Below are 24677 nucleotides of genomic sequence, written 5' to 3' on the forward strand. Positions count from 1 at the left end.
CCCCTACTACACTATCCATGGATAGTTATTTTATAGAGAACAGATGCCATGTTGATTTGTGTGTTTGTAAAGCTAAAGTTCCATAACCGATGGCTTCCATATGTATACTTTTGCACTACAAAAATATGCAGATTAATTTACTCACTGCATTAAAGATCTTTCCAAAATACAGTTATCAAAATAATTTGTTGTGCAAAAGGGTCAGGAAATGTGATATCTGTGGATAAACTGTTACTGCCTGACATCACATCTAGGATATCAGTTCTTTCCAAGGGAATGAATGGTCATTTTAAGGTGATATGTAAGTACCAGACTTATGCAAAAGGTTAAGATCCAATTTAAATATCAAATAATTATCAGTTACCCAAATATAAATTAACTGACTATTAGTAAACTGTTGCCTTGAGATTTAACCTTCAAATGGGAACAAGGAAATGCCAAATTTCAAGGCATTTTGTACAAAACAAAACTACCTATTTCAAGTTGATACATTATCACTGACACAATCATGGAGAGGAAACCTTCCTAGCATACCTAAGGCCATAAACCCCTTGTCTAGTTCAAATTCATTGGTGATATCTTCCTGAGCTGGACCCAGGTCTAAGACACACTATCCTCAATTGTCTGCAGCCTCTACATCCTCTATCACATCAGCCTTATCTAGTCCTCCTCAGCCTAGTGTGCCACATTCCTGACACTGACATTATTCACCTCTCTGAAAGTTCCATAAAATCTCTAGCAACATCAAGCCCACCAATGATCAACAGTACCTCCGTTCTGGTACCTAACATAGCTTCTAAACTAAAAATTTTCTCCCATACAATCCAGAAGTCTGACTACTCACAGGCAGCACGTGTGCAGTGATGAGCAATCCCTTGCCCCACATACTGAAGGTCTTCACAGACAGGCACTACCTACCAAATCTACTTTCCAAACAGATCTCCTGTGCCTTATGCACATATGCACCTAATCTTCTAATGACACCCACAAACAAGATGCAAAGGAGCACTCCTCCCTTACTCAATTCCGCCCCAAAATGACAAAGCTACATACTATTATGAGAAATGAGAAACATCCCAGAGTGGTACTTTGTCACACACACAGTCTACAAAACATCTTGATCCATTCTTATGCCACATCATTATCATATGAGTGATATCCCTGTAGAAGACACATGTGGAACATGCACTCGCTCAACGTATCCTAATCCAGTCCAACAATAAGTGGCAAGGCAACCTGTGAAAGCAGCAGCATATGGCAGCCATGCTACAACTTTCGCACAACCTTTTATGTGGGCACGACCAACAACCAAATGTGCATCCAAACAAATGCTTGCAACCAAACAGTGGCCAAAGAAAGAGTTTACCAACCAGAGGTATATGCTGTTAGGCACAAGAGGCTCAACTGCAATGACTGCTTCACAACCCATTCCAGCTGCATCTCCTCCTACTCCCTCCCACCACCTACTCCATGCTAATAACAGCTTCTCTGAATTGAGCAGATGAAAGTTGTCCTTATAACACACCCTTTAAACCTCAAATCCTCCTGGCCTCAATCTCCACTAGCTCCTACCACTTTTACCACAGTCCCCAAGCCCAACTTCACCCCATCAAGCTACACTCACACTGTTATATTTTTCAGGCTCTCTCTCTCTCTCTCTCTCTCCCCTCCCTCTCCCTCCTCCCTCTTACTCTGTTTTATCTCTGAAACCACTTCCAACCTTTAGTGCATAATACACACAATGACCCATGCCTGCTCCAGAACAAGCTCACCAGTAGCACTGTCCTATCCTATTCCCTTTCTATCTTTCCTTACCAACTCTCAACCACGTTCCCCTCCATGCATCTCCTTTCTTCTTTTGCTGATTTCATCTGATATATAATCACATACCCACTCAAGATGAAATGCGAGGACAATGTGGTAAGTTGGACCAACATAGGTATGTTTGTGTGTGTGTTTTAAGTTAGATTTGAAGAGAGACACTGTATTCATTATCTTTTTCTTATGTTTATCTTCACGAACAACTGTTTATTTTGACAGGTCCCTTTAAAATTTTCTTAACCAAGTTATGGTGAAACAAGACAATATTTTTTACGGCTCATGCACTAGAAAACAAAGAAAGTCACACATGTCAAATTATAAGTTGTTACAGGATGCTTAGAAAGATATGCCTTATGTATTTTAATTTCACAAGTTTGCATTTTTTTTCTTTCTTTTTGTTTTTTCTTTTTACATCTGACCAGTAAAACACATTGGGCACATTTTGCCCATAACTGCATCCATTACTATAGACAAATGACATACGTCTAACTGCAATAAATAGGCAAAAAAAATTTTTAAAAATCATCACTCAGCATGGTCATCTGATTATCAGCTGTGCACATACCTCCATCTTGCTCATCATCAATGCAGAAAACAGGGGCAACATTACGATAGCGCTTGCCCAACTTATCATTACTGCTCACATGTCTGTCGACAGAATTACTCCCTGTTGGGTTTACAATATACTCAAAAAGCTTCCCCTTCATTTCTGCGGATTTGGTCTTCATGGCAGCACTAGAAAACAAAGAAAGTCACACACGTCAATTTGTTATTTTCTTGGTATACTGGATTTAAGTTACACGATATATTACAGGCATACAGGGAAAACAGATAGCCCATTTTTAAACAGGATAATAAAAGAAACTTTTGTGACACAGATATAATGTAAAACACAAAAGTAAGAGAAATAAGTGATGGGTGGAGAAGTTGAGTGCGGAAACATGATGGCACGTAAGTGAAATTTCTAGTCACAGAGTATTCGATCTGAAACTAATCTTACATCAGTTCCAAATATTTATCTTAACCATACATAGGTGGTCAAAATTTAAGTCTGAAACTACTTTGTAACACCCAAACACTCTGACAGGTTTTTACTCACCAAATAGAAGAGATGCTGATTCGCAGTTAGTCACAACGAAAAGATTCTCACAATTAAATCTTTCAGCCATTAAGGCCTTCCTCAACAAAAGACAGACACACACACACACACACACACACACACACACACACACACAAAAACGCACGCGCACGCATACGCAACTCTCTCTCTCTCTCTCTCTCTCTCTCTCTCTCTCTCTCTCTCTCTCTCTCTCTCTCACACACACACACACACACACAACTGCCGTCTCACCCTAGATTTTCCATTGTTTGACAGTTTTTGTTGGTTTTACCAACAAATGGCTTAACAATGAACACGGCAGGGCTGCAAAATTTAAAAAATATACTGTGAGATCCATGCCATTATCTGCAGAGCAGAAATTTCACTGCTTTTGGTCTATAATTAGGACAGATAGAAGAGAAATAGATAGAAGAGAAATTTGATGCTAACAAAAGTGCTTTAGTGGCAGATATATAAGGATGGTATACTTGAGATTATCTTTTAGTTTCTGCTCACTAGTTCTTATTTTTGATAATTATTTCCAGATTCTTTTTCTCATTTTTCCTGAATTACCTTCAATATATTTTCTTTTCATCCTATCTTTGCCAGCCCCGTTTTCTCTTCTCCAGCTCTTTATCTTCTCCTATGTCTTCCTTATGCCAGTTTTTTTTTATTTCAGTTTCTTCCTGTACTTTGTCATTTGTCGCATACTACTACTACTACTACTACTACTAAGTGATTTGGGTTCTCCTTCTCTCAGTATTACAAGAACAGCCAATATATATTATTCTTTCACACACACACACACACACACACACACACACACACATTCTTAAATACTGATCACATATCTTATCTCTCCTAACAAGCTTCCATATATTTAACTCATAAAGTACCTATCACTGGATGTAGACCAATCAATTTTTAAATTGTACATTCTATCTTTCATTTGGCATGCAGTTTCCCGTTATCCCTACAAAAAATTCAAGAATTGTTTGCCCTCTAATGTTCTGACAGATGACACCATCCACAGTGACAATTCCCAATTGTCCAAAAGACTTCATGATATTTTAAAACGTCATAAAACCTTCCATTCTGTTACCAGCGTATGTTCTCTCTCCCAATCCCAAATAATTTCCTTACAAGCTCATTACAGAGTCTCATTCCTGCAGCCTACCAATACCTGTCATTTGTGCACAGATCTACCAACAACTGCTAGAAAGAAGGAAGATTCAATTTTAACATCCTACTGATGATGATGTCATCAAAAACAAAGCACAAGTTTGTATGGGAGAAGAAAGGGAAAGGAAGCCACATTTTTTTCATAGTAACGTTTCCAGCATTCATCTTAATTTGTTCAAGGAAATCACAAGAAACATATGAATGGTCTGACAAGCATCAGAACCCCACTCTTGAAAGTTAGTGCAGTGCCTCAACCACTGCGCCACCTCACCTATTAGAGAAAATGAGAGTTCAGTACATGATTTTTCTCTTACTGTGTTGTCCATATTATATACTTATATTTAATCAATCTGACAGGAAATTTCACTTTGAGAGCCAACATCAGATCCATCTTACATCAACAACAAAAGTCAGTATTTCACAGTGGCAGGAAAGCTGGACAGTAATGACTTCCAGAGGCATACGTCCCAGCAGTGTGAATGGAAACATTTAAAAAAGGAAAACAATAGAAATAATATGCATAATGTACAAAACACAGTGTTCCTTCTTCAGACAGGAAAGAGAGAGAGATTACTTAGAGAAGGTAGGAAAGGAGAGGACTTGGCGACAAATCACTTAGCCATTACGATGAGAGGGACACACAAGTAAAAGTTTTGAGGCTGAGTGGAGGCAGCACCAAACGTTGTGCTTCTTGACATTAAGTATTGCTCAGCCTTTCACCTGTTTTCCATCATCATCACTGTCGTCATCGCAACTGCCACCACCATCACCGCCACCATATCTTTAGCCGCTCTTGGAACTGCCTTAAACAAAAAATTAGATCAACTGTTTACATTCCTGATCTAAACCCATATAGTTCCTCTCTCTCTCTGTTCACCACCTCCTATCTTCCGTACTCGCTTTTCCAGAATCTTCTTAACTGCCTTGGGAGCATGACACAGCAAAATAATTTGGTCATAATTTTGATTTAAATTTTCTGCAACCCTTTGTAGAAACTGGCACTATACCTTTTTTCCGTACTCTTTTCATGGCCTAATAGAAATCCTGCACTGCCAACAATGCCAACTGCTCTCACCATCTCTGCACTTACTTTATCCAGTTCAGGTGCTTTTCCTCCTTTCATATTCTTTATCACTTTCTCTACTTCTTTCCACGTTATATCCATCTCAACGTCCTCTATATTCCCTGTCTCCTTATTTTTCTCTTCCATACTTTCACTTTGGTAAGTCGGCAAAATGGCCAGAAGAGCGAGCGGTCTTTTGACCATGTGTCCCTCCATAGTGCACCTCTGTGATGTCTAATGGCATAGAATTACAAGGCAGCTGGTCAACATCTCTTGGGCTTCCAAAGCCTCGATAAGGGGCTCATTTTATAAAATGAGGTCAGAAAGCTGCTGTGAGGTACTGCATTAATTTGTAGGCACACATGGTGGTTGTTGTTACTGATGATGATGATGATGATGATGATGATGATGAGTTTAAGGGGACTAAACAACTTGGTTGTCAGTCTCTTGCTGCATAGGAAATGATGTGGAAGAAGCAAAAGAGAATTGACAGCTACAGTGTTTGTGACCTTGATGTCATGGTTGAAAATTTGCATGACAGTAGCTAAGAATGACTGTTAAAAATGAGATAAAACACAGGCAGATAAAAACTATAGCCAGTCACTGAAGGAGACTCTAAGAAGGGTCGTTATAGTCAGTACTACTAAAATGAGGTGAGAAAATTAAGACTGTACGGATCAGAGTGTCTATTAGCTTCAAATGTTAGATAAATAAGATGCATACACAAAGAAAAAATTAAAAATGTAAGACAGTGCAGAGGTAAAAAGTAGCTGGTAGCCACTCAGGCACAAGCTCATTGAGAGACACTCCTCCACATCCACCCTTAAGACCGAGTGTTGAGAAGCATTAAATTTTATTATAAAATCCCACTTTCCCAAAGGAAATGCTTGACTTTGTTAGCTGCTAACCTACCGTCCGCAAGTATCTGGGTTAGGGAGGTAGGCAGGTGTGTGGCTCATCTCGTATCAGCCAGCAGGGTACACTCTACGAGAATATGGGCTATCATGAGATCGCTACCACAACTGCATTGAGGAGAGTCCTCCTGACGCAAAAGGAACTTGTTTAAGTCTGGTGACTGATACACAGTCAGCACAGTACAATGGTATCCTTCCGAGAGGCTTGGAGAGAAGTACTACGTCACACCTTGGTGGTCCGCTTTATTGTTCTTATCCTTGATTGTTCTCTGCTTGAGGGTCGTGGTAGCCAGCCATTCTATATTCAAGGTTTTCAGAATCTGATGTCGCAGTTGCAGCAAAGCCCTCAGTATGACAGAGGGTAGAGGCAGCTGTTCCACTAGCTCCACCAACCTGCGATATCATGTAGATCTGCTGGCAATGGATAGACGTTACATATTGTTACCCTAACTGACAGGTGGAAATAAACAGCCACAACTTCTAATGCAGTGGTTAGTGGCACCTGTTCAAGGAGAGTGTTAGAGTGTATGAGTGTGCGGAATTCTCCAAATACTCTCTCGGCATTAATGTCATTTTTACACTATGATTTTTAGTTTTTAATGGTAGGGAGTTGGGTTTCTGAGATCCAGGTCTTCTGAAGAGCCATGCCAGCTGCAGAATAAGTAGCCACTAATTGACAAGAGTTCAGCAGGTAGTGACAGCCGCAGTTAGTGCTTCATTGAACGAATGTCAGATAGGGTTATGAGAAAGCAACAATGGGGAAATGCAAGTACAAATTACTTTGCTGTTCCACCTGAGTGTGTGGTTCTCCATTGGTATTCATAAGCTCAACCTCTGAGGGGGCCAGATTGATTGGAGCAACAGATGTTGGTTTCACTTTTGATTTTTTTCTCTTCCCTGTGAGGTTTCAGTTTCTGTAAGGATTTTCCTGCCTTGGCTTCAGGGATGGAATAGGTTCATTCTTTTCTATGACTTGCAGCCTGTGGCTCTGACAGCCACTGCCTGCTGGTAGACTGCTGTCCTGTTCATCCAGGGAGGGGGCACCTCGTCAGGTGTCTTCTGCCCTGTTTACGACGGAGAAAGACGAGGCATCTCCTGCTGTACCAATGGGGTGGTTACCACCAGAACTGCGGATTTTGGGGTTGAGGGAGCTGATGCTTTCTTCCACAACTGAAAGCCAGGCAATGACATGGGGGGCAGGAGCAGGAGTTGTGGTTTGAGATCTTGTCATCATTGTTGAAGTGAGTTTTGCATGTCAATTGGTTGAGTCATCCAAACTACTCCTTGGCATCCTGCAAACTGAACCTGTTGTCAAATGAGGAATCTGGTATTCTGTGCAGTTTCAAAAATTCTCATAGGAGGAAAATAGGGCTTGACATCACACCTATAAAACATGACCTTAACTCTCTCAGATAATCTATGATGAGAGGTCCAGAGTCCAACCAATTATCCTTAGGCCCCCTCTGCAAGCGACGAACAAAATGGGCTCCACACTGCTCTAGGTTAATATGCAGTTACTCATCTGTCTTTGGCATTAGGCCCTGGCGAAAGATGGCACCTTTAGTGTTTATGAGGACAGATGGCAACTGATACATCCCCGAGCTTGTCAAAGACCTGGTTAGCATTCAATGTGACTGGTTAGCATTCAATGTTATAATCAACAAAGATCCATTTCTAAAAATGGAAGCTCCAGACTAATCTGCAATCATTGCACAGCTTTTATACTGGTATGACTACTAACCAGCTGTCCACCAGGATGAACAGCTACTGCCAAACAGTGGGCAAGAGTAAAGAAGACCACTCTGTGGCACAACAAGCAGCTGAACATAACATGCTTTATTTCAATGCGTTTCACAACCCAGGCCGTATGGATCCTCCCCTACACCACCAGCTTATTTGAAATGCACAGACAGGAGTCGTCCTTAAAACACGTTCTCCACTCCCAAAATCAAACCAGTCTCAACCTATTGTAACCTATCATCCCCACACCCCCCACCCCACAATTTCTGCCCTAACTCCTCCTCCCTATTCACAGTCCCTCACTCTCTTTATGTACCACCCTCTGCCAATGCACCCACCTAACTTTCCCTTTCCCTGCTCCTCTCTCCTTCCTCCCATCCCCCCCCCCCTCCCTTCCTAGTCTCCCAACACCACTACTAGTGTCAGTCTTGACATGCTGCCTCCTGGATTCAACACACTCCACCACACAGCACTCTTCTCTCCCCCAACCCATACCCTGCTATACCTGCCCTTCTCCCCCTCCCCTTCCAGATTGCAGTTTCCAGTGTGAGCTGCCAGAGATGGCGGTCATGCGTGCATCAGGCATGCCTGCTTGTGTGTGTGTGTGCCCTTTTTTGAAGAAGGCTTTGGCCAAAAGCTAAATGTCTAGCAGTCTTTTCATTGTACCTGTCTGCAACTCGACGTGTCATCTTTACAATAAAGAGCATTTCTCACTTTCTGTACTGCAGCAACTTCTTTGAAGCTATCCTCAATATTTTAAGCAAAAAAACTGTGGTTTCATTGTTGCAAGAGGTTATCTGTCAGTTTTGCAGCATATAAAGAACTGGTGGGGTGGGGGGTGGGGGGGGGGGGGGCTGTCCACTTCCATTTCTCCTTGCCTGATTTTCAACCTATGGTGTGACCAAAAACACAAATGTCATAAAGTTGTAAACCTCTGTATCAAAATGATCTTTTCTGCCTGCTGAGATGGCCTTTTTGGCATGGTCCCCAGCATGGGTGAGTCTGATCTGTTTCTTTGCACACCATCCACCCTGATGCCACTCACTCTGATCAGAGCCTTTCTCCATGGTTGCCACCCTGTTGGTCAAACTCTCAAAGGGCACTGTAAGTAATAAAAGCAAAAAGGTTGAGGGAAAGGTTCTACAATGAGCTAAAACTGATGGATGTCCTAATAGTACCCAAGTTATCAATGTAATAGTTTGACTATATTATCAAAAGAATAGACTGCTAGTCACCATTTAGAAGAGATATTGAGTCGCAGACAGGCACAATGAAGAGATGTTATTCAGTCAAGCATTCGGCCAAAAGGTCTTTCTGAAGTACGGAAAACACACACACACACACACACACACACACACACACACACACACCATCACCATGAGGAGAAAGACGGTGTCAAGAAGCTACTGATAAATTAGTGGTGAGTGGGGGAGGGCAGCATACCAAGCATACACAATAATGACTTTCCTTTCCTCTCAGCTGAGCTATATGCCAGGCATAAGCAGCAGTTTAACCACAGTTTTTAAACATCAAATAATTTATATGGAATTATATTTATATGATTAACACACTCCTCCATTTTCCAGGTAAAATTTAATTCCCTGAGAATTCCAGATTTTCCAGAAAAACTGCCACCTTGTGCGAGCCCACCTACGCACCCACCCAACATGTTCAGATACATGGCGAAGCATGAGTTGTTCAATGAGGATGATGCTCATGAGAAAACAAAATATTTTTTGACAGAATGACCACAGAAGATGCTTTGCAAGTAGAAACAAAATTCATCAGGTGTGACATTCTCTTTAATTAATTGTACTAAGCTTAAGATGGAGAAACCAATAATAACTGGTTTTAAAATATGCTGTGGAAGATGGGCATGCAAATAAACATATTTGTTGACACAATTTGTCATTACTTTAATATTGCCTTTCCTCTCAATATCCAAAACACAGTAAGAATAGTTTTTAAATAAAGGATTACAAAGAGAATAATCAGCTCCCATGCAACGAAAATAAAACTAAGTAGAAGGCAAAGAAAATCACAATCCCACCTTTCATACACATTTTCAAAAATACATAAAGGGCCTCCTTAGCCAAGTCATAAGCAAGGCAAAGAAACTCCCAAATAGCAATTGCAATGTGGAATGTTGTCCGAGGCACTCTTGGAACTGTAAGTAATAAGGAAGGGCCTGAATACCTATGACTAAATGGAACAAAAATGTAAGAAACAAAGGAAAGAAGTGATGCTTCAAACTTATATTACTCAAACACTGCAGCTAACCTCTCCCCTCAAATCATATTATCACTACTTTCTGTTCCCATTCCACTTAAAAGTTCAAATACACATATCAAAACAAGTTTTGCATCACCTCGGTTCTGAGAGTTCCAGAACCAGTACAGAAAATTGGAGTAGATGTCAACATAAACATAATTTCCGCCCTTTTTATTGCTCATGAAAACCACACATTTCATGTTGTACCACCATACAGCAAGACCTTCAGAGGTAGTGGTCCAGATTACTGCAACACCAGTACCTCTAATACCCAGTAGCACATCCTCTTGCCTTGATGTGTGCCTGTATTCGTCGTGGCATACTATCCACAAGTTCATCAAGGCACTGTTGGTCCAGATTGTCCCACTCCTCAATGGTGATTCAGTGTAGATCCCTCAGAGTGGTTGGTGGGTCACGTCATCCATAAACACCCCTTTCCAATCTACCCCAGGCATGTTCGATTGGGTTCATGTATGGAGCCCATGCTGGCCACTCCAGTTGAGCAACATTCTTATCCTGAAGGAAGTCATTCGCAAGATGTGCACAATGGGGGCGCAAATTGTCGTCCGTGAAGACGAATGCCTCGCCAATATGCTGTCAATATGGTTGCACCATTGGTCGGAGGATGGCATTCACGTATCGTACAGCCATTATGGCACCTTCCAGGACCACCAGTGGCGTATGTCGGTCCCACATAATGCCACCCCAAAATATCAGGAAAGCTTCGCCTTGCTGCATTCGCTGGACAGTGTGTCTAAGGCATTCAGCCTGACCAGGTTGCCACCAAACATGTCTCCAACGATTGCCTGATTGAAGGCATATGCGACACTCATCGGTGAAGGGAACATGATGCCAATCCTGAGTAGTCCATTTGACATGTTGTTGGGCCCGTCTGTATCGCGCTGCATGGTGTCATGGTTGCAAAGATGGACCTCGCCATAGACATGCAGTCTATTGCGAACAGTTTGGGTCGTAACATGACGTCCTGTGGCTGCATGAAAAGCATTATTCAACATGGTTACATTGCTGTCAGAGTTCCTCAGAGCCATAATCTGTAGGTAGAGGTAATCCACTGCAGTAGTAGCCCTTGAGTGGCCTGAGCGAGGCATGTCTCTCTGTACCTCCTCCATGTCCGAACAACATCATTTTGGTTCACTCCGAGACGCCTGGACACTTCCCTTGTTGAGAGCCCTTCCTGGCACAAAGTGACAATGTGGACGTGATGGAACCACAGTACTGACCGTCTAGGCATGGTTGAACTACAGAAAACAGTAGCCATGTACCTGGTGGAATGACTGGAACTGATCGGCTGTCGGAACCCCTCTGTCTAATAGGCGGTGCTCGAGCATGGTTGTTTACATCTTTGTGCGGGTTTAGTGACACCTCTCAACAGTCAAAGAGACTGTGTCTGTGATACAATATCAACAGTCAAAGTCTATCTTCAGGAGTTCTGGGAATTGGGGCGACACAAAACTTTTTTTGACGTGTGTATATTAATTTTTCTAACACCAGTAACGGCAAAGAGATTGAGCTGCACTATACAATTTTATTTTATAGTCTGTTATTGTACATTGCTATATTTCTCTGCCACATTTCTGTATTTTTGTACGGCCAACATTTTTGGTATGCTGGTCAAAAGTCATTACATTGTGGACACGACAGATCTTGCTGGTCCCTATCTCTGGGACTGCTACAGAGCCATGTACCAATAAGGTAACTTGCGACTGTATACTTCAAATTATTAGAATGGGGCTTAAGTTCATAGTGTTTTTCCATAAATTTAATAAACACTACAGATACATCGCAAGAAGTCCGAGAATGTTTTATACAACTGTGCCACTGTGAAAGCTTCGTTGTCAAACAACACATACACATAACAGGGACTTAAATCACCAATAGTATATTCTCCTTCACTATTTAGAACAGTATGCCAATGCTGGGGTGACTTTTCGATTCCGCGATTGTAGAAATCACATGGCTTTGAGGTGAAGAACTTGTTGAGCCATGTTCAGAGTGCATTTTCCTATAGAAATGAAGTTCCTTGAAGGTTCAACAGAGTGTGAAAAAGGTGAAAATCCGAGGGTACAAGATCAGGTGAATAAGGAGTGTGCAGAATGACTTCCCAACCTAACTCCTGTTATAGTGTTTTTTTTTTGTCAGTTTAGCAGAAAGTGGGCGGGTGTTATCGTGGAGTAGCATCATTTCACGCAGTCTTCCTGATTGCTGGTCTTGTATTGCATCTGCAATATATCTCAGTTGTTGACAATAAATGTCAACCATGATGGTTACACCTTGAGGAAGCAATTTTTAATACACCACACCATTGCTGTTCGACCAGAAGCACAACATTATCTTTCATGGATGCGTGCAGGTCTTTGTATGGGGATTTGCTGCCTTGTTTGGATTCAACTATTCCTTTCTTTTCCTTATGTTAGCATAAAGACCCCATTTCTCATAGTGACACAGGACAGGACCGATCGGTGTTATTCATGTGCTAATTTATGATGGGCAAGCAGAGATGAACTTATGGCCACCCACTGAATTTTGTAATTTTGGCTTACAGCACTTGGTACACATACACCCAATTTTTGAACCTTCCCTATTGCATGAAAATGATGCACAATGGTGGAATGATCACAGTTCATCACATCTGCCAGTTCTGTAGTATGCTGATGTGATTACTGTTGAATAATGTGTTTAAATGATTTTCATCAAATCCTGAAGGTCTTCCGGAATATGGATAGTTACTAATGTGAACATGATCCTCCTATAAAACAAGAACACCATTTTCTTGCAGTGCTCTGTCCAATGGCATTATCCCCATACACAGAAAAGATTGTTCTGCCTGTCTACGCCGCTGTCACACCTCTTGTCAGAAATGTTCTGATTTCTTTACCTGGCACTCCATTTTCTAGCGTCCACAGCTCCACTCACTATCTCCAAATGACAAAATGACAATTTGTACAATCAAATAGCAACAGTGAACTACTAATAAAAAATGACAGTTGATAAATAAATCCATAGGAAACTGAAATAGCAACACGCAAAACAAAAATTTTACGTGCTTAATACACCAACCTAATACCAGAGTAACCCTGAACACCCTGCCCCACTATCACCATGGCTCTTATGCAGAGAAATGTCAGAAATGTGTAGTGCTTGGTTGGAGTGTGACTGATTTGCTGTCGTATTATATCTCCCTTGTCTGTGACATAACACATTTCATTTAGTTTTATAGTAGTGTTATACATTACCCTTTTTAACAATGAAGACAATCAAATGATGATAATATAATGTAAATGGACAGATTAAAAAATCTACTCACTGAGCGTCGACAGGGGAACAAACACACAAAAGGATTTAACCTTCACAAGCTTTCGGAGCCAGTAGCTCCTTCTTCTAGAGGAAGAGTTGAAGGGGAAGGAAGAGGTGTGTGAAGGAAAAGGACTGAGGAGGTAGGTTTAGGGAAATTGGTACAGTTTAGAAACATCACACAGAGCCCTGGGTCAGGGGAGACTTACCAGACAGGATGAGAAGGAAATACTGATTGTTGAGGACTGCACCGGATGAGATTTGAAAACGTGTGAGCTTAAATGTGGAAGACAGGGTAGTGTGCAAGACAGAGATTACTACTAAAACATCATGCACCAGTTAATAAGAGTGAAAAGCTAAGTACATTGTATATAACAGAGATGGGAGAGGGATGGCAAAAAAATAGAGAAGTCAGAAAATGAAAGATGTAGAAAACTAAAATGGAGTGGAGAAATGAGTAGTTGCTGTGAATAAATGCTGAGACGGAAGGAATTAATGCACATTAATTTGTTCAGATGCAGATTCTTTATAGCCATACACCATCACTCTCACTTCAGCCTTCACAGGACATAATTATCCCAACAGCCTAGTTCGAAAACAGATTTTCAGGGCCATCACATCCAATCCTGATACTGCTGATCCCTCCAAAAAACAACTTCATAGCATACCACTCGACAAGGCCATGACTTCCTAAAATCATGCCCTTAAACGTGATCCATTCTGTCTGAGATTTTGCCTGACACACCCAGAATAGCTTTTCGTTGCCCTCCCAATCTTCGCAATATCCTTGTCAGACCCTACACTCCTTCTGCTCTCATCTCCATACCCTATGGCTGCTACCCCTGTGACTGACCTCACTACAAGATTTGCCCTATGCACCCTCCTACCACCACCTATTGCAGCCCTATAACTGGCAAAACATATAATGTTGTTAGGATAGCCACCTGTGAAATGACACGTCATATACCAGCTATTATGTAAACACTGTTCAGTCTTTTACATCGGCACAAATACCATCCAGTTATTAGTCAGGAAGAATGGGCATAAGCAGAGGGTATATACTGGCAACACAAACACAATATCCTATTTCAGAGCATGCTGTACAACATGACAGTCACGACCTTGGTGGCTGTTTTCCCATACACGCCATCTAGATTCTTCCCCCAGACACCAGTTTCTCAGAACTCCGCAGGTGGAAACTAGCATTACAACATGTCCTTGTTTCTCGCATCCCACCTGGGCTTAATTTACATTAATTCCTTTCGTCTCAGCATTTATTCACAGTAAATACTCCTTTCTCCGCTCTATTTTAATCTTATACATCTTTCATTTTCTGACTTGTCTACTTTTCACCGTCTCCTCTCCCTCCTCTGTTACATACAATGCACTTAGCTTTCCACTCTTATTATCTCGTGCACAATGTTTTAGTAGTAATCTCTGCCATACATATTAACCTGTCTTCCACCTTTAAGCTCTCAGATTTTCAAATCTCATCCAGTGCAGTCCCCAACAATCAGTCTTTCCTTCTCATCCCGGCCGGTAAGTCCCCTGACCTGGGGTTCTATGTGACTTTTCTAGGCTGTACCCCTTTCCCTTAACCTCTCCAGTATTTTTTCTTCACCCCTCTTCCACCAGAAGGAGCCACTGGCTCCAAAAGCTTAAAGCTTGTAAAAGTTAAATACTTGTGTGTGTGTGTGTGTGTGTGTGTGTGTGTGTGTGTGTGTGTGTCGTCTATTTTCGGCAAAGGTCTTGTAGGGCAAAAGCTTATATTATTGTGACAGTCTTTTTGTTATGCCTATCTGCGTCTCGGCATCTCTGCTATATGGTGCGTAGCAACTTTCCTTTTCATAATATTGTTACATTCCATCCTGGAATTTTCACTGTTTGACATTATCCTTTTTGTTCACGCAAAATATATCTCTCATTCTGTGGCAGTCCTGTAACAGTCATTAAATTTAATATACAATTATGCTTTCTCTCTCTCTCTCTCTCTCTCTCTCTCTCTCTCTCGTTTTGGGCTACTAAATTGGCTGCAGCTAATAGGATTTAGCATATATTGCATCTGGACTTCAAGACTGCCTATTATAGTGATGCAAGGGGTACCAAATTTGTTATAAAAGTCAGTAAATTACTCAACGGACAGTATTTTTCAGTACAGGTAATTTGTTCATTCCAAGCAAGTGTTGATTAGTGACGTCATCATCCAGACATGAGTTGACTGTAATCTGAATCCGTTTTGGCAAACTAATTATTTCTCTCAGGCAATAAAATTTTATAGATTATGAAATATAAGTTCTTGAAGTTTATTCAGAATTGGAAACGATTAAGTAGTAATTACATGTCATAATTTATTTGTTTAACATAAAGTTGTTTTGAATTTTGTATGCATAAAAAAGTGTGAATTTATGTGTGGCTTTTACTCTGAGAAAAGTTATCACTTAGAGTGCTAAAAGTGCACATGTACAGTTCACTGACCTATGTGGTGAATTTTATTTTGTGATCTTGACTCGAATGGAGAGTAAATCCAGTTTCATTTAAACTTTACGTGAGAGAGACACAATACATTATTACAAAAGAGTCATTTAGCCTATTATATTCAAAATATCGTGGTTAAGGTTCAATTGAGACACATATCACCTTGTTGATTACGTTGCCTAGCACCACTGTAAAGCAGGTTAATTAATTCATTAGAATGATTTGCAATGTAGTAAGGCCCATTACACACACACAATGTTACACAAAGTTTGCTGACCACATGAGAGTATGAGAGTGTTTTTCTTTCCATAAATATCAATAAACTGGCAGTTTCAAAAGTTAAATTATTAACTGCTGCGTAACTTCACTGATTGTCCTACACCACTACGGAACTTGTTGTATCATGTCTCTTCACAGGAGATCTCAAGAAGCCGGGATAAACAAGAAGAAGAAAAAGACTAAAGAAGAGAAATCGGTATATTTGGCACCCCAACCTGGGACTTGAAAAGGATATACTAACAACTTCAGGCCCAAAGCATGAACTTTGACCCACTGGAAAGGATAAGTATTCACAGCTAACACGATATACTCCCAGGTACGAGTAGGATAGACATGGTATAAAAGAACAGTTCTACGGTTGGTGGAAGTATATTTTTTTAGTTGATATTGATATTTTAACTGTGTATAAAGGTATTAGGAAAAATGTACACCCAAACAAAGAGAGCTGAGATAATGCAACTCAGAGTTTGGAAGTGACAAGTGAGGGGACTGAAAGTGGATATAATCCTCATGAGGAGGTAACTAGGGAACCAATTATGGACCAGCAAGCGCATAATTTGAGTGAGGAAAATCTTGGTGAAAGAGTCCCAAATGTAATAAATGGAGGACAGCAATCACATAATTTAAGTGATAGTAATATCATTGATGTGGAAGTGACAGTAGAAGCAGACCCAAATACAAGTAGAAATACACTACTGGCTATTAAAATTGCTACACCACGAAGATGACGTGCTACAGACGCGAAATTTAACCGACAGGAAGAAGATGCTGTGATATGCAAATGATTAGCTTTTCGGAGCATTCACACAAGGGTGGTGCCGGTGGCGACACCTACAACGTGCTGACATGAGGAAAGTTTCCAACCAAGTTCTCATACACAAAGAGCAGCTGACCGGCATTGCCTGGTGAAACGTTGTTGTGATGCCTCGTGTAAGGAGGAGAAATGCGTACCATCATGTTTCCGACTTTGATAAAGGTCGGGTTGTAGTCTATCGCGATTTATCGTATCGTGACATTGCTGCTCACGTTGGTCAAGATCCAATGACTGTTAGCAGAATATAGAATCGGTGGGTTCAGGAGGGTAATACGGGATGCCGTGCTGGATCCCAATGGCCTCGTATCACTAGAAGTCGAGGTGACAGACATCTTATCCACTTGGCTGTAATGGATCGTGCAGCCACGTCTCGATCCCTGAGTCAACAGATGTGGACGTTTGCAAGAGAACAATCATCTGCACGAACAGTTCAATGACGTTTGCAGCAGCATGGACTATCAGCTCGGAGACCATGGCTGCAGTTACCCTTGATGCTGCATTACAGACAGGAGTGCCTGCGATGGTGTACTCAACGACGAACCTGGGTGCACGAATGCAAAACGTCATTTTTTTGGATGAATCCAGGTTCTGTTTACAGCATTCGTGTTTGACGACATTGCAGTCAACGCACATTGAAAGCATGTATTCGTCATCGCCATACTGGCGTACCACCCGGCGATGTGGTATGCGGTGCCATTGGTTACACGTCTCGGTCATCTCTTGTTCGCATTGACGGCACTTTGAACAGTGGACGTTACATTTCAGATGTGTTATGACCCATGGCTCTACCCTTCATTCGATCCCTGTGAAACCCTACATTTCAGCAGGATAATGCACGACCGCATGTTGCAGGTCCTGTATGGGCCTTTCTGGATACAGAAAATTTTCGACTGCTGCCCTGGCCAGCACATTCTCCAGATCTCTAACCAATTGAAAATGTCTGGTCAATGGTGGCCGAGCAACTAGCTCGTCACAATATGCCAGTCACTACTCTTGATGAACTGTGGTGTCGTGTTGAAGCTGCAATGGCAGCTGTACCTGTACCCGCCATCCAAGCTCTGTTTGACTCAATGCCTAGGCATATCAAGGCCGTTATTATGGCCAGAGCTGGTTGTTCTGGGTACTGATTCTGCAGGATCTATGCACCCAAACTGCGTGAAAATGTAACCACATGTCAATTGTAGTATAATATATTTGTCCAATTAATACCCGTTTATCACCTGCATTTCTTCTTGGTGTAGAAATTTTAATGGCCAGTAGTACAGTAATATACAGGAGCCTATAACTACCAAAGTTACACAGGAAAGTGTGAATCTTACATCAAATGTTACAGAGTTTAAAGATGATGATATTATTAAATTCATGGCGAGTATGCAACATCAATTAACTGAGAATATGCGATGATAAGTTTGGTACTAAAATTTGATCCCAAACTGAAAAATTCGACACCCAAATGAGTTTACTCAATGAAAAATACGACAACAAGTTTGAGTCACTTAGAGATGATAATATATAATTAAATGAGAAATTCGATAACTTAAAAGTGGAGTGGGAAGAACGATTAAATACTAAATTTAGTGAATTAGAAATAAGTTTCCATGGATATGACTAACCTACACACCGAATTTATCGGTAAAATTAATCAGATGGAGAACAAATGTGAAGGGGCATAGTGATTTGTCAGATAAAATCTGTAACTGTGAAAGCAGTTACTTGAAGGCTAATGTGCAAATTGAGGATCTGTCTAAAAAAGATGTCAGAATTCAAAATAAACACTTGCAAGGGCATAGATAAATATTTAAAGGACCAAACTAAAAAATTTGATGATGATCTTTCTGAATGGATAGAAGTTAAAAATAAGGAAATCAAAGAGGAAGTCAATACCACTCTTGAGTTGAAACAAGCTGAGGTAGTTAAGGAAAAACAGATGGCAAATGATGAACTTATCAAGTTATTTACTACTGAGTTTCAGGTTAATAAAGACAAAGTAACTGAAGAATTACCTAAGTGAAACAAATTGTAAATTGTCATAATTAGAACAAAAATCTTCACGGAATGTACTGGCTAAAAAAAACTATTCCGAAGACAGGCTTAGGAATAATAAATCCTACAGTAAAGTATAATGTAAATGTTTTGGGAATACACCCGATAAATTTTGTGACTGTTATGGAAATAAAAATGACACTTTTGTCCAAAGGGGATACTTGTCATCTTCAAAGGTTGAGACAAGCATATTCAAAAGCAGACAGTTTCCTACCTTTTCGACTGAAAAGGAAGACATTCATCCAAAAATTTTCATCAACGATTTTAATCGTATTTTTCCATGCAGTTGGTCTGAATGTGATAGACTTCAATATATTATGTCCAAGATCACAGGTGAAGCAGCACTGTGGGCTGCAGCAGAAGCGAGTGAGAATTGTAAAACATGCGCAGAGTTTGAACAACTTCTCTTAACAAAATACTGGCCGAGTAGCAAACAAGACAGGCTACAAAAGGAGGTGTATCAACCAGAATTTTATAATAGTAAACGAGGTTCATTAAGACAGTATTTCGAGAAATATGTTAATAAAACGAGGTGTTGGTGTGATCCTATTTCCCATAGAGAAATGATACGCATTTTGAAAGGAAGATTACCTATTCATATAGGTGGGAAACTTATAGATGGCCCTGACTATGACGTGGTCGATTCAATCGATTTGATACTAGAAGATGCCCGAGTATGGAATAATAATCAAATGTCTACCTCACAAAATAATAATAATAATAATAATAATAATAATAATAAAGATTGCAATACAGGATCAAACAATAAACACCAGATATTACAGAAAGCATATTATTAAAGATCCCAATACCACAATAGATAAATGCAGACTTTGCAAACAACAAATAGAAACAGTAGATCACATCACAAGCGGATGTACAATACTAGCAAATACAGAATACACCAGAAAACATGACAATGTAGCAAAAATAATACATCAACAACTTGCCATAAAACATAAGCTAATAAAACAACACGTTCCCACATACAAGTATGCACCACAAAATGTACTGGAGAATGATGAATACAAATTATACTGGAACAGAACCATTATAACAGATAAAACAACACCACGTAACACACCTGACATCATACTCATGAATAAAAAGAAGAAATTAACACAACTAATTGAAATATCCATACCCAATATAACAAATATACAGAAGAAAACAGGAGAAAAAATTGAAAAATACATCCAACTGACTGAGAAAGTCAAGGACATGTGGCATCAGGATAAAGTTGACATTATACCAATTATACTATCAACTACAGGAGTCATACCACACAATATCCACTACTACATCAACGCAATACAGCTACATCCAAACGTATATATACAACTACTACAGAAATCTGTAATTATTGATACATGTTCAATTACCCGAAAGATCCTAAATGCAATGTAACATATACCGTACAGTTAAAAGGAAGTCACGCTTGATCAAGGTCTGCGTCACTTTCCATTTTTAACCAGACATAACGTCTGAGAAAGGAAAGAAATAACAATAATAATAATAATAATAATAATAATAATAATAATAATAATAATACTAACAATAACAAAAACCGAGATAGAAATACTAAACCTATACTACACGAAACATAGTTAAGTTTAAAAGAATGCTACCCTAGAGACATAAGTATTTTATGTTTATGAATTTTTGAAGGAATTTTATACGTATTAATGGCAGAAAGTATATTTCATGTATGTGTAATGGGCACGATCAAAGTTAAAGGGAATATGAGGAAGGAATGAAAAGGAAGCTGATGTAACTGTCCAATCGACGTTATAATCTGGAAAACATAATAAGAAGAAAACCATGTGTTGAAGACAATGAAAGTATGATACAAAGCATACAGAAATAGTTATTTGAATTTCATGATGAACATATAACCATTATGGTAAGGAAAATGAATACAAATCTCATGAAGATACGATGTTAGGAAGATGGAAGGACTGTTGTCTAATATAAACTGAAGACAATTACGTGACAGAACGAACTTCAATGTTGGATGACAATGTATTAAAAAAAAGAAAGAAAGAAAGAGAGCACCAAAACAAGCACAGGTGAACAATACTCACAGTATTTATGATGAAGACACAAATCTGCACAATAAGGGAAAAACACATAAGTAAATCTGTAGCATGCTTTTATAACAATAAACCAGCACTTTATGATTAACAAATGAAACCTTCTAAACACAGCAGTATATCATGATACACACACCGACGAGAATATTCCCAACCTGCAGTAGGTAACTTCAAGCCGTGAAATGGACAACAAATGCTGTCATCCAAATTTCAAGGAAATAATCTTTATTAAACAAATTATGAAACACATTCGCCGAATAACTGGAAGAATTGCTCATTCACTTCATTTTTCTGTTAACAAAACAATATCAGGTGAAGAGACAACACTTGCTCCAGAGAAAATCGCAAGAGACACAGTGGAGAAGCAGAGATGATGTTACCAGCTGATATGTCATTCGACCCGACACTGTACGCGGCTCGGTGGAGGTCGCAGTCCTATCCATTTTCTATCGGAACTGGCTGCAATCCTTGCCTTGTGCAGCCAGTTGAAAGGACTTCTCACCAAATAGTGAAGTTTTGTGTGTGTGTGTGTGTGTGTCGTGTAATGAGTGTGAAGTGCATCATGTCAGAAAGTGAAATTCGAACAAATTCATTGATTTTTGGAGATTCATTTAAATGGGCAATTTCTGTTAGGCCCCCACTTACAATTATTCATGTAAAATTTGATGTAAAGTGTATGTTACAACATGTGGTATGAAGAAGAAAAAGACAAAAAAAGTGGCATTGGTATACTATGTGGGAGGGAGGGAGGGGGTGAGGGGAGTTGGTGAGGGGAGAGGAGGGGTGACGAGGGGGGGGGGGGGGGGAGTGGTGTTGTTTTCATTCAGTTTCCATTCTTCCTTGGTGACAACTGAACGATAATTTGCAGGCGTGTTTGTAAGTTCTGTAAAATTTGAAGGCTGTGTCAGCAAGGTCACTCAAGACAGAGTGGTCTTGACAGGGGAGCCAGACAAAGCGTGTGCCAAAACAGAGCACGGAACACTTTAGAGGCATCGTGAAGCCAGCTTTCCTAAAGGAGTAAACCTGATACAAATCCTGATCCTGTGGGCTTGGAGTAGGGCATGAGGCCGATAACCCCATAGGCTACTGTTAAAAAAGGCAACTACGGAAACTCAACAGAATTCTAACATAATGGACGGGAAACACTTTTCATGACCTCAGCAATGAAAATGGATAAAGGATGTGACAATGGCAATATGGAATGTGGGGCAATGCTTCAACCTGGAAAATGAAAGAAATAGCCAAAGAAATCTTCAGCCAATTTGCAATAAGGAATAATGTGACAATTAAGAGCATTTGATTGCCCTCACAAAAGGATTCATCTGGGTATGTGGAAGTTGGCAGTCAGTGGAATAGTCAACCAGATTGATCATATTTTAGTGAATGTCTACCACTCCATCTCAATTGTAGACATACAGAACTGCAGATAATCGAACTGTGAATCCGATCCCTTTGTGGTAAAAATCAATGAACAGCAGTACAATAGAAAAGAGGATGAACCGAAATTTAGGCACACTTAAAATTCCTGATGAAATTTAAAAAAATACTAAGTGAGAAATTGAGTAATGATGAACCACCAGCAGGAGCAGGTCAAAGGTGGAGCAGAATTGAACAAACAATTAAGAATACTGCAGGTTAGCAACAGAGGAAAAGAATGGGGCAAGAATGAGACTATAAAAAGAGAAACCAGCAATAACATGGAACAATATAAAAATTAAGGAGAAGAGATAACACACTGCACAAGACGAAGAAAAGAGAGTGGATCAAGAAGAAATTCCAAGAACTAGAAGAGCTAAAGGAACAGAACGAAATAAGAAAGTTATATCATGCTACAAGCAAAACAAGTAATAGATTCAAGCAAAAAATAAAGACATGCTCGAGTAAAAATGGAAAACTGATAAGGGAGGAAGAACAGGTAGGGGGCAGATGGGCAGAATGCTTCAAAGACAGAGCAAATATTTACCTAGAAGAAGAACATGCAGCCCCACAGGGAAAAAAAGGCAGCTACAAGCAAGCAATATGCAAGAAAGCAAAAACTGCAAGATGTTTCTCTGGCAGCCCACAAGATGAAAAATTGTTGAGCCCCTGGTGGAGACAGCAAAATTCCTGAATTAATAAAAAGCGGCGGAAGTGCTATTAAAGGAGCTGCACACACTAATACCAGATGTATGGAAAACTGAAACCATGCCGGATAACTGGAAAACAGGACTAATAATACCAATTTACAAGAAAGGAGATAGAGCAGCATGTGAAAATTACAGAGGTATACCACTGCAAAGCACAACTTATAAGATTACGCAAGCATACTGAATGAAGGATAGAAAGCGCTAAGAAGGCATACTTGGGTAATATTATTACAGATTTAGACCAGACAGAGGAACAGCTGATCAAATATCTGTGATCAGACAAATCATGGAAAAGTTCTATGAACATAATATAGATCTATACCTCCTCAGGCTGGTTTCAAACAAGCATTGAACAGCATAAATTGGTGAGAACTATACAGAGCGCGAAGGGAAGTTGGTGTATGTGCCAAACTAATGAATCTAATCAAGATGACAGTGACAAGAGGCACAATATTTACAAAAACTAGTCAGATATGTACACAATCCCTTGTTACATATTAACTCCCTAGTTCTACCTGTCATCATATATGGGTTAGAAGTATGGATGCTGACAGAAGCTGATAAAAATGCCCTCAGAACCTATGAGCAAAAAGTACTAAGAAAAATTTCTAGCCTATTAAAGGAGGAAGAAGCCTGGAGCATACACTCAACACCAAGCTACAATTATTAACAAAAAGAAGAGATGTAGTAAAATTTGTCAAATGACAACAAATATGATGCTTAGGATATGTGGAGAGAATAGCGGAGGATGGAATACAAAAGAAAATGATGAAAGGTATGATCAATGCTGCTAGACAGCAAGGGAGACATTGAGAAAGATGGATTGATGATGTAATAGAAATCACCAAAGTGGGAGTCCAGGTGTGGGAAACAGTTGCAAAAAAACTGTGAACCATTGTGGAACGTAGCTGAAGAACCCTAGGCTTACCAAGAGCTGTAGTGCTACAGAAGAAAACGAAGAGGAGGAAGAAGAAGAAAAAGATCAAATAAGCTAATACATACCTCTTCGATTTCTCCCATTGAGAAAAAAGGTCTCATCAAATCAGAAATATTGCCAAGAAGATTGTATGGTTTACCAAAGATTCACAAGCGGGATTCCACTGAAACTGGTTGTTAGCACCTTTGACTGTCCAACATATGGCATTCTGAAACACTTAGTCACCCTCCTGGAGCCATTTATAGGAAAAACTGAGACTTAACATTAAAGATACTGGTCATATTATCAAAAAAATTAAAACCCCTCAGGCTGAGTTCAAGTGATATTATGGTCAGTTTTGATGCTGTATCATTGTTTACAACAGTTCCTCTTAACGAGGTGATGTCACAGTTGGATGGTACCTGTATTTTTGAAAAGGATATGGTAAATCTCTTTAAACATTGTCTCACATCAGCTTACTTACTTTCAATGGAATTGATGGTGTGGCTACAGGGAAACCATTCAGCAG

The 24677-nt window shown here is 40.0% G+C and overlaps 1 protein-coding gene across 1 annotated transcript in view; it reads right to left on the reverse strand.

Moving 5' to 3' along the window:
• LOC126416733 (TBC1 domain family member 23) overlaps window positions 1-24677 on the reverse strand; it is a 229456-nt gene that overhangs the window by 64179 nt on the left and 140600 nt on the right. Inside the window, exon 10 of the mRNA XM_050084556.1 lies at window positions 2387-2556. Within this exon, the coding sequence (XP_049940513.1) occupies window positions 2387-2556 (170 nt within the window). The remainder of the gene's footprint in view (window positions 1-2386; window positions 2557-24677) is intronic.

This window comes from Schistocerca serialis, chromosome 8, assembly GCF_023864345.2.
Source record: "Schistocerca serialis cubense isolate TAMUIC-IGC-003099 chromosome 8, iqSchSeri2.2, whole genome shotgun sequence".
Lineage (NCBI taxonomy): Eukaryota > Metazoa > Arthropoda > Insecta > Orthoptera > Acrididae > Schistocerca > Schistocerca serialis.